The sequence below is a fragment of the Brassica oleracea genome, chromosome C4, assembly GCF_000695525.1.
Source record: "Brassica oleracea var. oleracea cultivar TO1000 chromosome C4, BOL, whole genome shotgun sequence".
Lineage (NCBI taxonomy): Eukaryota > Viridiplantae > Streptophyta > Magnoliopsida > Brassicales > Brassicaceae > Brassica > Brassica oleracea.
In genome coordinates this window covers 3,494,626-3,511,896 of record NC_027751.1, presented here as the reverse complement: position 1 = coordinate 3,511,896, position 17,271 = coordinate 3,494,626, and the positions used below count along the sequence as shown (strand labels likewise).

General features: G+C 34.6%; 3 protein-coding genes and 1 pseudogene across 3 annotated transcripts; 3 read left to right on the top strand and 1 right to left on the bottom strand.

The window, feature by feature from the left end:
• LOC106337726 overlaps nucleotides 1-1,467 on the bottom strand; it is a 5,822-nt pseudogene extending 4,355 nt beyond the window's left edge.
• Nucleotides 1,468-5,027: 3,560 nt separating this feature from the next.
• LOC106340706 (uclacyanin-2-like) lies at nucleotides 5,028-6,246 on the top strand. The gene is made up of 2 exons (XM_013779553.1): nucleotides 5,028-5,276; nucleotides 5,676-6,246. Exons 1-2 carry the CDS (start codon nucleotides 5,102-5,104, stop codon nucleotides 6,119-6,121), a joined length of 621 nt encoding a protein of 206 aa, XP_013635007.1. The 5' UTR covers nucleotides 5,028-5,101; the 3' UTR covers nucleotides 6,122-6,246.
• A 1,393-nt stretch (nucleotides 6,247-7,639) lies between these two features.
• On the top strand, nucleotides 7,640-9,676 carry LOC106336731. The gene is made up of 5 exons (XM_013775661.1): nucleotides 7,640-8,037; nucleotides 8,131-8,505; nucleotides 8,587-8,679; nucleotides 8,886-9,025; nucleotides 9,110-9,676. The coding sequence occupies exons 1-5, from the start codon at nucleotides 7,663-7,665 to the stop codon at nucleotides 9,552-9,554; spliced, it is 1,428 nt and encodes a 475-aa protein (XP_013631115.1). The 5' UTR covers nucleotides 7,640-7,662; the 3' UTR covers nucleotides 9,555-9,676.
• Nucleotides 9,677-11,764: 2,088 nt separating this feature from the next.
• LOC106340302 (probable WRKY transcription factor 12) lies at nucleotides 11,765-13,519 on the top strand. Its single transcript, XM_013779180.1, has 4 exons — nucleotides 11,765-12,098; nucleotides 12,212-12,300; nucleotides 12,570-12,740; nucleotides 13,210-13,519. The coding sequence occupies exons 1-4, from the start codon at nucleotides 11,874-11,876 to the stop codon at nucleotides 13,370-13,372; spliced, it is 648 nt and encodes a 215-aa protein (XP_013634634.1). The 5' UTR covers nucleotides 11,765-11,873; the 3' UTR covers nucleotides 13,373-13,519.
• The last annotated feature ends 3,752 nt before the right edge of the window (nucleotides 13,520-17,271 follow it).

The following is a 17,271-nucleotide window of genomic DNA, read 5'->3' as shown; positions in this document are numbered from 1 at the left end:
GAGGAAACAAATTTCCGAGGAAATTCCGAGGAAATTCCGAGGATCACTAGTTTGTCGGAAATCTCCTCGGAATATACCGAGGGAGAACTTCGTCGGGATATTTCCTCGAAAGTTCATCGATCGATGCGTTTTTGGACATATATCCATCGATCGATCTGTTTATAAAAAACGTTCGGAATATACCAAGGGACATCTTCCTCGGAATATACCGAGGGACACCTTTCCTCGGAATATACCGAGGGACATGTTCCTCGGAATATTCCGAGGAAGATGTCCCTCGGTATATTCCAAACGTTTTTTTATAAACGGATCGATCGATGGATATATGTCCAAAAACGCATCGATCGATGAACTTTCGAGGAAATATCCCGACGAAGTTCTCCCTCGGTATATTCCGAGGAGATTTCCGACAAACTAGTGATCCTCGGAATTTCCTCGGAATTTCCTCGGAAATTTGTTTCCTCGGAATTCCGTCGGAAAATTCCGAGGAATTTCCGAGGAAAGAAGAAATACCGAGGAATTATTTCCGAGGACTTGTTTCGTCGGTATGTCGTCGGAATAACGTTATTCCGACGAAATTCCGACGATTTTTTCTCTCAGTATCCTTGCTGTTTTCTTGTAGTGTATATATATATATATATATATATAGGTTTATTCATTACTTGTAGCATGGAGGATTTGATGGCCACATTTCGATCCACTTTGATAGAGGATGTGAGTAATGCTTGATGAAATCTCTCCAGTAATGAACTTTATCTGTTGAATGGTTGATGCTTGTGCCATATCTTACTGGCTGATGAACGTTTGATGACACCAGAAGCATCTTCTCCTCCACAGGTAAGTCAAAGAACTGTGTTGCTGCATCTAAGGCATCTTTAACCACTGATGATGGTATCCCATGGTTTATAACCTGTGAGGGAAGTAAAAGTTAGGGCTTTTATAAGTAGAGAAAACATGCATGCATGCAGTTTTTGTTATCATTTAAGACTTAGATTGATGATTTTGTCCTTTCTTTTCTTTCTTTCATGATAATGGACTTTATTCCCTATGACATAAATACAATAAGACAATAACCGTCTTTCTAAGTCATATCCGCAAGTGGGATTGGTAGATGCGACAAGGTTTTTGTTTAGTTTTGATGAAAACGAGACATGACTTTCGTGAATTTTAACATGTAACAACACTTTTAGTTACTTCATATATAACAATTACCTGAAAGAAACCAAACTCCTTGCAGGCCATGTTGATCTCATGGATTGCACGGGATCTAAGCAAAGGTTGGTGTAAAAGAGAGAGATCAATGACAGGAAGTGTTGTATCATCTCTGGTTCCTATGCTCGAACCAAGAGCTGGCCTTTGCGCTGATGGAAGAACGTATCGGTCAGGCACTTGAGGCACACCTGAATTGGTTAGTGTCATTGCACTTGTAAAAGAATCATCAAGCAAACTCTTTTTTGTTTCCTCCATTTTCTGTTTGCTTCCGTTTTTGTTATTGTTACTTACTAAAGAGTACGCAACATGCATAACATATATTTATACCTATATTATAAAATCTTCTAGAAGATAATTTTGAATTAAGTCTTTTCTTCGTACCTTTTTCCTGGTTAGCTTACGGTTTTGTTAACCCACCTGTTGTTTCTTTGATCGTCTTTACATTAAATGAAATGATCTATCAAATTTTGAATGTGAATTTTTAAGTGTATTGACGCGTCTAAGTTGCACCTGGCCTGGATTGGTTTATAGATTTAGGTCACATGATCGAGCATAGACAACACGTAAGAGATAGCCGGTTTAAGATATTTTGGTTTCCATTTTAATAGAAAAAGAAACACTTTCTGTGTGTGTGCGCGCGTGTTACGTCGTTTATGAGGTTGAGTATCGGTCGAGATAGACCAGCACTAAATAAGGGTGATGTATAGTATTATTTGATATTTAGATACCTAAACTAATAGTTTTTAGGCCCACTGAGAATTGGAAAGGATACATGCATGTCAATAGGTCCGGGCGTTCGGGTACCCGTTAGCATTCGGATCGGGTTTTTCGGGTTTTCGGATTTCCGGGTTTACGCTTCTAGGTCTCATACTAAAATTTTATTAGTACGGATCGGGTTCGGATAATAACACTTCGGGTTCGGTTCAAAATTGTATTGCATCATAAAACCCATAAAGTAATCATATATCATACGGATTCGGGTTATATCGGTTCGGTTCGAATATAACCAAAATAAAAAACAAAATTTTTGAAGTAAAACATAAAGAAAAACATCTAAATTAAATAAAAATTAATCTATCACATATAAAATTGATAAAATAACAATAAAATGTTAAATCAAGCATGAAAACAAACATCATTTGTAAACAATATGTATTGACTTATAGAGAGTAGACTTTTTATTTCAATGAGTAAATTATAAAATACTTATTTATAACTAATTGTGTACTTAAAGCATTTATTAGAATTTTAATATTTGTTATTATATATAATATTACCACAAATATTGAATTTAATAATTGGAATACTTATATATATTTCAAAATATTTATATTGACTATTAATTTCAGATTTTTCGGGTTATCCGTTCGGGTTCGGTTAATAACACTTCGGGTTCGGATATTTTTTGTACCACCCTACAGGATCCGTTCGGGTATTTTTACGTTTCGGGTCGGATAACGGATTGGGTTTTTCGGTTCGGATTCGGTTCGGATTTCGGGTTCCGGATTTTATGTCCAGGCCTACATGTCAAAATGTATCTGTACAAGATCTATGAGCTGTATTTTTTCCTCAGGTCATTCGTATGTTGAGTTCCTGTAACGTTGGGGGGGAGAGAAAGTAGTGACATCATTCTTTGGTAGACGCTAGAGAGAGGCCAACATTGCTTTATTTTAATTGTTCAGAACATTTGATATGGTGATTAAGCAAAAAAAAAAGACATTTGATATGGTAAAGTGTTTCTTACCTTCTCCTCTCTTGTGCAGTTACTTCTTTTATAAGCCCAGTTTTATGACGTAGGCTGCATATGAGCCCAGCAATCCCGTCATGGCCGAATCGTGAGCCTAGTTTTACCATTATCGGCCCATATTTATAAACCCATTTATGCTTTTATGGGCTACAGAGGTAATAGGCCGAAAACAGAATTAGAATTGTGGAGCTTAACCTTTAGGAGCAGATGTAAGTTTTTTTTTTTTGAAGCAGATGTAAGTTGTTACATGCTTCATAATTCTTAATTTTTATAGTCATCAAAAGGTTATTTATTATGAATAGTTTTACATTTGCCACGAATATTACCAGATCACTCACCTTAACTTTTTCTTTTAATCCCCTTCATCAACGTGCATAGCTTAAAAGAAGACCATATTTCTACCAAAGTGATTATCTGCTAGCTTAAAAAAAAACATTGTTTTCTCTGGTAATTGGATTCATCACTAGGTTGTTATACTTCTATAATTTTAAAATAAAATAGGATTTCATCATGTCAGTAAAAGTAATACTTAATTGAATATTTTGTTTATTTAATAATAGTTGTGATATATTTAGTTGTTTTGTAGTTTCTTCTTTACTTAAAAATATGAAGCTAATGGACGACACGATTATAACCATCAAGTCCCAACAGGCCAACATGGCACGCTCTGGACCACCTCTAGAAGTTACCTCTCTAACTCAACATAGATTTTTAGTCACTCATCTTTGACATTGTGATCAATCTTCTAAAATCTGCTCTTCCTTACTCGATCTCATAATATTTTCTTTGGTCAGAGAACACATAGGTAATACATAGTGATTACCTGTATGGGTTAACGCTGACTTTTTCGCTTTTATGGGTTGCTTTCAAATCTATTTCGGTTTATATGTAATGATCTTTTCAAGAAAAAAAGAACCGAATACTATAAATATTTGGTTCACTGAAGACCATATCCCTCTTTGATTATTAACAACTATACTATAATGGCCTTGGAACGTGTTAAGCATATCTTTCTGCTATTATATAATTCTCACTTTTGTTTTTAAAAGAGTTAGGATGTGATTTTTTCGACTTTTTCATCTTTTTCTTTTCTAAAACTTCTGACCCAATCGGGTCGAACCAAGAAGCTAAAAACAAAAATGCAAAAGAATATGACCCAGTGGCTTGGACAATGTTTTCCAAACTTTAAACTGTTGAATAATGAACTTAGTCAATGGTCAACACATTGCTAATTGCTTCTAAGTTTATAGTAAGCCTTCCATTTATAATGAGACTTTATACACAAAGCTTTCATATTATTTGTATGACTGACCAAATAAATTTTAATAGAAGTTGTATTGATAAAGTCTTGATCAAACTCAATCAACGCAAAATACTCATAAATTACAAGATATAAAATCTTTTAATGAGAAAATGTCTTAAACATATCCCAGTTAGACATTAAATATAAAATAAAAGAATAGAAAGTAACCTCATATATATTGTTACAATGGGTATAAAATTCACGAATATAACTGTTACGAAAATAAATGTGTCTTAATGATATTCTGCAGAGAAAAACATAGCTTAAAATTATACTACTTGAATTCTCTTTAGCTGATATTTGCTTCTGTTTTAAAAAAATTGTCGGCACCTCCAGATTCTGTAACAGGTTAATTAAGTAATAAATACAATTCTTTTTCGTCAGCTAATAAATACTATAGTTATGATATTCATTAACTGCATTATACATACATGGATACTAACAAACCCCATGTTCCCAGCATATTTTTAGGTAGAAAACATTTTAAAAAACAAATAGGAAGCTCTCATTAGGATGATGGAATCAGATAATTTACATCAAAGAGCAATTGGATTACTTATCCTTTCCTTTGAATGTATAAGAACAAATAGTTGGTACGCATCATGACAATGTCTTAGAAAACAAAGACATGTATATTATAAAATTAAAAAGAGAGGAAGAAGTTGTTGAATGAGTTGGCTAGGCGGCGACTTTTTCATACATTATATTAACTTAATTTATCATAATCCTTCTCACATCTCTTTGTTATAAATTTAACATCATCGTCGTTCCTCTTTTCACAACCTCTATCTTCTATTCATATCTGTAGTACAGTTATCTTAGTTTCTTCTAAGCAAAAAATGGAAATGAATGGTTTGTCCAAGATGGCTGCAACCGCTTTTCTCTTAGTCGTGGCCATTGTCCCAGCCGCTATAGCTGTGACATACACAGTAGGAGACGCTCAAGAGTGGTCCAGTGGTGTGGACTACACAGATTGGGTTAAAGGAAAGACTTTCAGGGTTGGTGACATTCTAGGTAAACCATCATCCGAGCCACATTAGTTATAACTTATATATATATATATATATATAGCTTCAAGCTATGTTTTCGATATAAATTAATTGAATTAACATCTAGTTTGATAAGGTATTGTTTTGCTTTAGTAGCAAGACAAAAAAAATATGACATGTATGATTTTGTTTCTTTGGTTCATTTTCTTGAATATAAAATATTTAAGGACAAAATCTATTAGTTTGTTTTTTCAATACATACTTGTTTGTTTCAGTTCGGTTTATCCACATTTAACACTTATTTTTCAAAAAGGTGTTTCAACAAGAAACTCTTGTTTTAGTATTTTGGGGGGTTTTCCCATAATAGAAGTTTCTTCAATTAGGTTTTGATTTCTTTTTATTCTGGTGGTTTAATTTAAAACAGAGTTTAAGTATGGTTCTTCACACTCGGTGGATGTGACTACCAAAGCCGGATATGATAACTGCGACAGTTCAGCAGCAACAGATAATCACTCCGACGGAGACACCAAAATCGAACTCAAGACAGTAGGAACCAAGTATTACATCTGCCCTACACCTGGTCACTGTATCAGTGGCATGAAGCTAGCAGTTACGGTCGTTGCCGCTTCTTCCGGAACACCAGAAGCTCCTACGCCGCCATCTTCAACTCCCGGAACTCCTTCCACACCAGACTCACCGCCAGCTGCTGGAACTCCTCCTTCCACACCAGACTCACCTCCGGCTACCGGAACTCCCGCCACACCCACACCACCAACTTCTCCTCCTCCACCGAGTGCTGCCACTAAGGGAGTGATGAGTTACATTTTGGTCGGAGCGTCGATGATTTTGGGTTATGGTTTGTGGATGTAATTGCCAGGGATGAGCCAGTGCGTTGCTTTTGATTTATTTGGTTTTGGCTGTAAACTTGTGTGTCACGTCAGCAGGTCTTATTATCTAGGCATTTGATTATCGTTATCAACCTCATCATTATCACATTCACTTATTTCTGTTATTGTAATAAGTTATTATTCATTTCCATCGGTCGTTATATATAACAACTTATTGGTTTTGGAGTCACATGCATGTACAGCTCTTCTCTACCGTTTTCACGTATGTAGACTATACATAGTAACTAATTTAGTTGACTTTTAAAATTATGTTGTCAATGATGATACACACGTTATAGCTGAATCAACAACAGCTACGAGAAATGATCAAATCATATAGAAAATGATTGTTAGCAATGTTTATTCGAATGGTGGTTGTCAATGCTATATGATTAAGAAATACAACTTGGCATGATTGGCATAGTTGGTATTAAATTAGCTGCAGCTTTAATTCTAAGACTCTAGAATCTAGATACATATTAAACACTATATATAAATAACATATTCAATGTATATATGAAATTTAGGCTTTTTCAACATAATTTTTGAATAAAAAGCATGATGGCGTAGGACTTTATGTGGGTGACTAACTATGATTTTTATAGTCAGCCACAACTTTAACCTATATCCAACTTCTCAACATATGAGAAAAGATGTGCGGAAGACGAAGCACAAGGCAATGCCAATGCGATTTGTGTACCTAGTTAATTAAAGACATCCTTTAGTGATATAACCCAATAATTAAGAAGATGAGACTTTGCTTACATTCCCTTATGCTCAACTTCTCTTTAGTCTTTCTTGCGCCTCTCTTTCGTATATGTTTTGTTTAGCATATAAATATTTATCCATCATTTATTTACGAATCGTAAATTATTATTATTCTTCCAATTCGTTGGTGCTGTAGAAGTGGCAAGTGCATTGCATGTTATAATCAGTTTACGCGTTTAAATTCTCTGTATTCCGGTTGATATGGTCAGCCGTTCGTATTTGACATGATTATTGTGTAAATTAATTGAATTCTATATAGACTAGTAACAGCTAAGCAGATCTTTGATAATAGCTAATCAAAAACCTGGTCAATCATCCTTTGGCCCCAAAAATGCTATGCTAATTATACAGTAGTAAAATTACAACAAGATAATCCGTCCTATTGTTTAGGTTTTTCATTGTCTCGAAACAACCATTATACACTTCTATAAATTAATAATAAGTATTACTATTTACTAATACACAAAAAGCCACCAGCATCATTTTCTTATGTATTTTCTTTTTTAATTTATTTTTTGCAGTGCTATAATTAAAAATACAAAAATACCTAATATGAAAGCTTTTTAAAAAAATCTTTATATTAAACCTGAAAGAAAGAAAGGAGCCTGCTTTGTAGTCCATTAACCCCGCCTCATTTGGGCTGAGATAATGAATAAAATGGGCCTAAACTTTCACTAGGGCCCATTTAACTATCAATCTAACTGTTTCATCGCCGATTGTGTCAAGAAGCCGAAGTCCTCTCATCACCCTGTCTGTATGATTCTCTCTCAGAAGATGCAAACCCCATTTCTCCATCTCTCCAAAACCTTCACTCCATCTCCACTCCCACGTCAAACCAACAACCAATGCTTCGGACTCCACAACGCTCCTCTCGTCACCACAGTCTCCCGGCGACCGAGAAGAATCGTCGCGCAACAGAGCTACAAACCAAACGACCGTCCTGGAAACAGAGGGAAAGTGACTCTAAAGGGTAACAAAGAGAACATATGGAGCGTCGATAACGAGATGGCCAAGAACGAGAAGCGCAAAAGGAAGCCAAAGGGGAGAAGAAGAGGGAAGCGATTAGGTAAAGGTAGAGTCTTGGTTTCGGGAACCATGTTGATTGAGACAGAAACTGTTCTTCAGACACAGGTTTCACTCTTTTGTCTCAATTTCGTATGGGAAAGTAATGATTTTTAATTTAATTTTTTTTTAAAACCCGTTTTTTTTTTTTTTTTTGTAAAGGAGCCTGTGATAAAGCCAGTGTGGAGAACGTTTGCGAGCAGTGTAAGTGGGATATGGAAAGGAGTAGGAGCTGTGTTCTCTCCCATAACAGCGGAGATGGAACCCCTCGAGATCGGGAAGAAGAACGAGAGTCTTTACGATTGCTACACTCTCTCACGGATCGAGGCCTTGCCATCTCCTGGAGAGTCTTCATCTGAGATACAGAGAAAGATCAATTGGGTTACTTTGAATCCCCACGGAGAGTTTTTCCAAAACGGTGACGTATTGGCTGATGAGACTGGCTTGTTGCCAAAGTTCGAGTCTTTTAACTTGAAAGCTAGTGATGTCATGGAAGAGGACTCCATGGGAGATGAGCCTGGACTTGTTTACTTCGAGGTTTGGTTTTTGGGCTTTGATCATTCTTTTCTTACAACAAGTACTAGACTTTGTTTTTTATTTGTCTCGTTGGTGTTTTAGGATGGATCCTATTCTAGAGGTCCAGTTGCAATCCCTGTTGGGGAGATGAGTGAGTCTAACTATTACCTCACACCAACTTTCAAGTTTGAACAGGTGTGTGATGTCTGCTTTTGAGGTTTTGTTTCTTATTTAAGCTCCAAATGGTAACGCCCTGAACCGCCCCACAGTTTTAATAACAAAAAACCTATTTGTAATTTTTTTATTACTGTTAGAACCGCACTGCAGTTATTCCGCACGTTAGTTACCATTCGGAGCCTTAGTTTGGTCCTTTTAGCTCATTTTTCCTTTCTCTTGGCTAGTGTTTGGTGAAGGGTTGTCATAAGAGACTGAGAGTAGTACACACCATAGAGTTCGCCAATGGTGGTGCGGATATACAGATCATGAGAGTTGGTGTTTATGAAGAACAGTGGGTTAGTCCTTCAAATTATGAAGACCAAAGGTAGTAACACTGATATGTGATTTTAACACTCTCTATGTTATGTTAATGTTCTCTGACTATAGAGAGTTTATGTAAATGTCTTAGTAACAACGACGCACCATTAGAGTTAAAACCCTTCTCACTGAGGAAACGCACGCAGCCCTCTGAGCTAACAGGATCATGGAAAGTGTTTGAAGTGAGTGCAACTCCAATCTACGGAGAAGAAGACCTAGATCAAAGCGGTGAGACCACTCCGTATGTGTACCTATGCACAGAGGCTTTGAAGAGAAGGAACTTACCGGAAAGTTCGGGTTCGTTTGGAGATGAGGAGATGGTAGATATGCAAGATGTGTCTGTGATGTGGCTACCAGGTGGTGTGACTGCTTACGTGGACGTGAAGGAAGATGGAGTGTTATGCGTTGGAATAGGATGGTATTCTGATGAAGGGATCAACCTTGTTATGGAGAGAGATTATGGTTTAGATGGGAATCTTAAAGAAGTTAGATCCAATACTGAAGTGAAGAGAAGATGGACTGAAGAACCTAAGTGAAACTCTCTTTATGTTATGTGTGGTTTCCTTTGTTTCAGACTGATGTTTAATCTTTAGTACATGTAAGTAACACTAGCTGATGTTTGGTAAAGCTATAATAAAATGTCTTTTCTGATCTAACTTGGGATATGGCTTGATCGGCCACTATTGGGCCTGAACTATAAGTGGGTTATGGTTCATTAAGCCTATGGTTAATTATTGTTGGGTTACAATATAACAAAGGCCCAAGGGATAAAGATTTGCTTTCCATGTCAACTTGAATTTGAAAGTAGAAAAGAGGAAAAACAAAGAAGAGAGAAAAGAAAGACTGAAAATGAGGGGAGGAGACAAAGTGGGCACCTACAAGAGAGAAAGATGCCTTAGAAATCTCTCACCATCATTAAAATTTGAAAATTTTCCTTAGGGATTTGATTGAAACATGTAATCATTGTTGCATGGAATTCATCTCCTAATATATAACTTTTATTATTCCCCTCTTTGTCTCTTTTCTCAACCTATGACCTTACAATTAACTAATGTCATTATTTCATCTTAATTTTTCCTTTCATTGGCATCGTTTGTTTCTTCCAAATGATATATGTTTGTATTTGCATATACATCTTTCAAAAATATGTTTAATTACACTTCAAGATTTTGTTTACATACATGCTAGTTTTTACCCAAAAAAACATTTTTTAAAAATATGAATTCTTTAGGTATTGAAACTTAACTTGGCCATGTTATTCGCAACTCAATCCACGCTCGGAAGAGGAGACGGAAATTTAGGAATCATTGGTTTAGATTATCTTAGCTTGTTGGAATAACTTTATCCCAGCACTTAGCTCTTTGTTGTTTTTTACCTTTTTTTGGTAATAAATTGCTTCCTTTATTTTTTTTTTGGCATGTACAAACTTGCCTCATTTTTAATGAAAATTCACGTACTTATCAAAAAAAAAAATGTTAATGGCTGGCTTGGTGTCGGTGAAATAAAATGAATAAACTAAGTAATGGTACTATAGTTCCTTTAATGGCTAACTAAGCTACTGTTCTTCATTAAGTAGGTGGTTAATTACAGAGTTGACTCGACCAGTAAAATAAATTTGAAACTTTGTTTAATCCACCTTAATCATGTCTTATGATATTGTCATAAAGAAGATTAAATATGTTTATATTATATGCTTTTTCACTAGTCATTGTTGCTTTGTGATGCTATTTGTAAAAGGAAGTTGGCATGCTCTTTTCCTGAGGTGTTTTTGTGTAGTTATCAAATTCACTATACTATAAAAAGTATAACACTTGTGTTTTACTATATGCGAGGTTTGACAGGTTTAAACATTTTCAACACCCGGTATAATTTCAGTAACTGAAGAAAATATAAAAGAAGCGACACTGATCAGCTTGGATTAGTTTCTTGATATTATATTCAACCAAGAAAATAAAATAGAATATTTTACAAACAAAACTTATGAAGGTGGATTCGATATGATTTGGGAAGGGGTAACTTTTCTGGGTGTCGTTTCCATCATCAGCTTTAGGACACATCTTGAGATGGATGGAAGCTTTGATGTACCTCCACCACACTCAATTACCTCCTTGAAAGTTCTCTCTCTAGTCTCTACCTTGTCATGTGAAAGGAAAATATTCAAAGTTCTTAATTAATTTAGATAAGTCTTTACTTTAATAATTATCTTAAAATTGTTATTCTTAGGGCTGCTTCGGAAAGCTGATAAACAATAATCAGTCCAAACTCCAAACCCTTGTTTGGTCTCATTATGGAATGTTTGGGTTTAATTGATGATGTAGGTTACTTGCTTAAATAAATGAAATTAAAATCGTTAATTGTCTAATTAAGTTGATAGGAATGGTTGAACAAAAAAAAGTTGATAGCTAGGAATGAAATAATTCCACACCATTCATTATCAACTTATTGTACAACCGGCGCAAACAAAAATGTGTCGGGGAAAGATGATGAAAATTACACAAAACATTACTATTTCACCAAGATAAATTGAGAATTAGTACATATATGTTCGGGTATATAGCAGAATAATTTCTTGTTTTGTTCAGGATATGATTATAGAACTATATATAAAGACTTCACATGATGAAGTTGACTGCCAAAGACACGAAAGGTATAGATGATACGTTTACAGGTTATTTCACACGTGTGGGACGTACACACGAAACCCTACCTCTCTATATGTAAGCAAGAGAAGATAAATCGTCTAAGAAACATTTATAACGTAATTTATAAGATTAAATATAGACAAAATTAGTGTGATACACTATTCAAAAACTGATACACAAAAGTCAACAAAAGGGAGATTGGGATTACATCAAATGGAAGGAGGAGGAAGAAGAGTAGTAGTTAATAATTACGATCTACAACAAGTGACGATCCAAGAGAATATGAACTTCCTCATTCCATTTGAAGAAACCAATGTCTTAACCTTCTTTTCTTCCTCTTCTTCATCTTCTCTCTCATCTCCTTCTTTCCCCTTCCACAACTCTTCTTCAACCACTAATACTGCTCATGCACCTTTAGGGTTTCCTAATAATCTTCAGGTATAGCTATGATCTCTCTTTCTATACATATATGCAAATTTGTGATTAAGTTTTTTTCATGGTTTAAGTATTGATTGATCTTAGTTTTGAGGGTTTTAATATGTGTTTTGTAGGGTGGAGGACCCTTGGGATCAAAGGTGGTTAATGATGATCAAGATAATTTTAGAGGTGGAATTAACAATGATGCGCATTCTAGTTCTTGGTAATTTAGCTCTTTAAGTTCTAAGATGAATCCTCTCATTTCTTCTTCTTTTACAGTCAACTAATAGCTGATTAACAAAATTATAATTATTGCCATAAATTCTTCAAGAAATTAATTCTAGTTCTCTTTCTCTCCATGGTGTCCCCAACACAACCATATTGTTAATTTTGTAGGTTTCCCTTGAAAATATCTGAGATCCAATAGAACGTTAGACTATTTATACATAAGATTAAACATGGGGTACAAATAATTAGTGGTTGCATTTGCAGGTGGAGATCAAGTAGTGGGAGTGGAGAGTCGAAGAACAAAGTGAAGATAAGGAGGAAACTAAGAGAGCCAAGATTCTGTTTCCAGACAAATAGCGATGTAGACGTTCTTGACGATGGCTACAAATGGCGTAAATACGGTCAGAAAATCGTCAAGAACAGCCTTCACCCCAGGTAATTAGTTCATTACCATAACCATATTTATGTGTGTATATATCAACTCTCTTAATTAATACTTCCGATAACATGTGCTTATGATTCTCGTATAATCACATTGGTTGGTGATGGATAGTTTCGTAAAATCTGCGGTATCCATGATATTCTCTCTTTAAACTGTTGCCGAACCTTAGTTCAAAGTACTAGACATGACTGCTTATACATATACATTTAGAGTCTTTTTGTACGTATGTTGCATTCTTAGTATTTATCGTACGTCCCTCGAAGGCGATATATATACAGGAGTTAAGAATATTTTCTATTTTTATTTTGATATATATAACTACACATATTCTCAATTATTTTTGTTTTTTATACACTATAAGTAAGGATCGTGATATTAAAAAAATGTATCATGTATTTTTCGTATGGTTAAATGAATAATTGTTTATAATGATGATTATTGATAAATGAAATATATATACAGGAGTTATTACAGATGCACACACAACAACTGTACGGTGAAGAAGAGAGTGGAGCGGCTGTCGGAAGATTGTAGAATGGTGATTACTACTTACGAAGGTCGTCACAGCCACATTCCCTCTGATGAATCCACTTCTCCTGACCATGATTGTCTCTCTTCCTTTTAATATCTATCCTTATCTCTCTCCCTACATATACATAGACAGATATATGCACACATAGATGTGTGATATATTGCATATTTATGTTGCATGTGTACTTTTGGGGTCAAACTGCATGTGTTTTCAAGAGTATATCATCAGATGCTTTACATATATTCTTGAATTTCCGTTTGTAATATACATATATATATATATACTCTCAGTGGATAGTCTGAGGCTGATCAGGTGAGACGGATAATACGATCATTAAGTAAAGTGATTTTGAAGCAAAATACTCATACCGGATGAAGATAATAGATATATTGGTGGAAGGTCTTGTTCTTTATAAGAAAAATGAGCATGCTCCAACATAATCGATCTCGTGTATATTTAGGTTCCAAAATTGGACTAAAAGAATTATCACACACGATTTAAATTGGTTCTACAGGACACTATCAGATTTAAGTTATGTTTCGTTTAAGTCGTTGCGAGATTCCACTATAATCGAACTCAATAGTGTACAATTTTGTTATTCATTTTGCTTTATAACAAACGAGTTCAACACTGTCAAAGAACTATACATATCTGAAATAGTTGATCAGTGTAACTGTAAGACGTGTTATATCGTAAGATTTTCACAAACGTCAGCGAGAAATTATGATCGACGATTAAACATTATGGAACTGGTAATTGGCAAAACAAAAACATAATGGAACTGGTAAGACGAGTTTAAAATATGAGGCGTCGAGTATACATACAAAAAGAGTTCATTACTTTATTGCAATGTTACAAGTACTAACAACAACAACACTCAGGCCAACCTAGCTACAAACTAGCGTATGGTCTATTTATGGTCTATATATTACATATCACATAAATTGCTAATTAGGGTTGTATGAATCTAGCTAGCTAGAAAAGCTTCTCTCTTGCTGATCGTCAAGATGTCATAACTATAGATGATTGACTCATGCAGCCGGAGCGTAATCATAGACTACATCATCGTCATCATCACCTTCGTTCTTGAAAGATATTGCAAAGGCAGAGTGACCATTGTAATGGAGAACCAAGTCAAATTCTACCAATGCATACATTCTCTTTTATTGATCACTCTCTACTCAGCGCAAACTACTTGAAAAGAAGCTTTATGGAAGAAAACTAGGTCACTTCATATATTTATAGATTTGAAAAGCTAATGGCGAACGACGAACTCATTAAAACTGAGTCAGGACATGTGACTCGCTGCTTATAATGTGTGCCAGACACAAGTGGAGTGTGAAAAACTGAGTAATAAGCCACCTATTTTGTGCCCTGACACATCCGTTACTTTTACATTTATTGGTCCACCTCTTATTACACGATTCGTTAATACTTCTCATTTCATTATGACATAGTTTTTCATGGAATAATAAACTTTGTTAAGTAAAGATCTAAAAATATAAAGATTTTTTTTCTTTCGGACTTTAGCAACAAATATATCGTAGGGTATTGATTCCCTCTACCAATAGCAACATCATGTCATCATGCATAGAACCTAGAGGGACAAAAAGAAAGATTTATGATCTGATGTCTAGATTTGTTTGGTTTATCTTCGTTTCAACGTTATTATTGTAAAAAATTATTTTTCCTGTCAGATCAACATTACAATAGTTTTCTCTACAATTAGAATTATTGGTAAGAGAGAGATGTCTAGATTTGTGTGTTTATCTTCATTTCAACATTTCTGGGCTCAACATTCCAATATTTACTTTTAACTGGGCTTTTCATAAGGTGGAGAATACTCAATAAACGTCCCATGATAAGCCCATAACATATGATTTTTGTTGTTTCACTGAAAATAAACTTATTTACAAACGCATTCAGAAATTTGGAAAATTGTACTAGCTACCAACTAGTGTGGTCCACCGACCTTCATATAATTCTAACACATTATGTATCAACTAGACTAGACCTATACTATATACATCAACATATTAAATGTGAATTATATAATTATTGTCCTTATATATACTGTTATATGAATTAAACTTAAGAAAATGTAGTATTTGAATAGGATGGGGAGGGTCACATGGAAATTGGTTACGAAAAAGAGACGAGAAGCGATAGACACGTTACGCAATTAGTGGTGATCCCCAAATGCTCCAAAAAAAATATACTAGAAAATATCATTAAAACTATAAATTAATAATATTCAACTAATTACAAAATAGACTATTAAAATATGATTGAATAAACATTTTTTAATAAAGTAAAAATTAATTAAAAAAATAAAAACATCTTATATATTAGAACATCAAAATTCTGTAAAACATCTTATTTATAGAAACAGAGGGAGTATCTTATTACTATTTAAATCATATCGATACCGTATGTACAAGCCTATATATTTATTCTTAGGGTTTGAATGGTAACCATGAGAATGAAGAGGAACACTACATTCTTTAATGTTCCTAAAAAATTTTACCATTTATGAGGAATATTTTTTCTTCTTCAGTCCTTCTTATTCCCTTTTTTGTAGAGAATTATAATGCAAATTTGTTCCTTGTTAATTTTGATAAGGAACCCTCATTCCTCATCATTCCTAAAATTTTATTCCTATTCATTTTTTTCCAATTCATTCCTAATATTCCTCGATGGTTACCAGTCACACCCTTAGTTCTCTCGCGAGGCATGCTTTACTTTTCCATCACTCCATATCCCAATCAGTTAAAATTTAACATGCATGTCATGTTTAATTAATTATTTTTCTTGACACTTGAGGCACTAATCAAGTAGACGATGATCACTATTCGATTCATAAAAAGAAAAAAAAAACTAAATATAACGTAAAACAATGGCCACATAATATACGCATAAGCCCTGGCGTGTACACACTGTTATATATTTAAGGGAATAGGTGTAATGTTTCATGTCAACCATTGCAATTGTTTGTATGAACAGTTGCAACTATAGAAATAAAACATTGCAACTATTGATGATTGCAATCTTTGGTAATAACCATATTAATTAATTGCAACCTTTGGTGATTAACCATTGTAATTCTTCACTAACCATTGCAACTCTTCATTAACCTTTGCAACTTTTGGTTTAATCATTGCAACTATTGGTTGCAACTCTTCACTCTCTATATAAGGAGGTATAGGCATTGGCAAAGAGATATAGAAAAAATCAGAAACTAATAGTTACTAAGAAAGAGAGAGAGAAAAAGATTCATTATTCAAAGACCATCAAAGACTTTGAAGAAACACATATAAGCACTAAAGCTTTATTTGTTACTCTTGTATCTTAGCCTAGAACAAGAGTGAGACTTTGATTGTCTTATCCTGCAAAGAGATTTCGTGTAACCCAAGGTTTGAAATAGGGTCGAAATACTCTTTAAGGAAAGCACGACGATTCAATCATTATCCAAGTATATAATTCACAACTATTCGGGTTACAACCCAAATAACCAACAATCTTAAAGATTATTTACTTGTGAATTATGGCTGGGGTATTGGTGCGAGAGATGACATCAAAGTTTGGAAAGTTAGATAAGTTCGAAGGAGTAGATTTCCGGAGATGGCAAAAGAAGATGCATTTTCTCCTCACAAATCTGAATGTAGTGTATGTTCTAAGGATGCCTATGCCTACTGTACCGGAGGATGCTGAGAACGAGTCTCTGGATGAGACAAGGAAGCAACTTAAATGGGAAAACGATGATTACATATGCCGTGGCCATATTCTCAACGGTATGTGATGTTAGGAGTTTCAAGGCTCCTAAGACAAATGTTGTAGTATAAATGATTGTCGAACCAGTTCTGAGGGATATCAAAGCACCGAGAATGCAAGTACTCACTTAATCTAAGTGCAACCAATGATTTAGATGAATTTTAAACTACTAATAATACTAGAAAGCAATTACATACTTTCTTGACTAAGGGAAAAGAGAA

What these genes read in the sequence shown, in the direction of transcription:
- LOC106340706 (XM_013779553.1), top strand. Translation starts at nt 5,102, where the DNA reads ATGGAAATGAATGGTTTGTCCAAGATGGCTGCAACCGCTTTTCTCTTA. An exon ending in CAGGGTTGGTGACATTCTAG is followed by an intron (nt 5,277 to 5,675) that starts GTAAACCATCAT and finishes AATTTAAAACAG; the next exon opens with AGTTTAAGTATGGTTCTTCA.
- LOC106336731 (XM_013775661.1), top strand. Translation starts at nt 7,663, where the DNA reads ATGATTCTCTCTCAGAAGATGCAAACCCCATTTCTCCATCTCTCCAAA. An exon ending in AAACTGTTCTTCAGACACAG is followed by an intron (nt 8,038 to 8,130) that starts GTTTCACTCTTT and finishes TTTTTTGTAAAG; the next exon opens with GAGCCTGTGATAAAGCCAGT. An exon ending in CTGGACTTGTTTACTTCGAG is followed by an intron (nt 8,506 to 8,586) that starts GTTTGGTTTTTG and finishes TTGGTGTTTTAG; the next exon opens with GATGGATCCTATTCTAGAGG.
- LOC106340302 (XM_013779180.1), top strand. Translation starts at nt 11,874, where the DNA reads ATGGAAGGAGGAGGAAGAAGAGTAGTAGTTAATAATTACGATCTACAA. An exon ending in GGTTTCCTAATAATCTTCAG is followed by an intron (nt 12,099 to 12,211) that starts GTATAGCTATGA and finishes TGTGTTTTGTAG; the next exon opens with GGTGGAGGACCCTTGGGATC. An exon ending in GATGCGCATTCTAGTTCTTG is followed by an intron (nt 12,301 to 12,569) that starts GTAATTTAGCTC and finishes TTGCATTTGCAG; the next exon opens with GTGGAGATCAAGTAGTGGGA.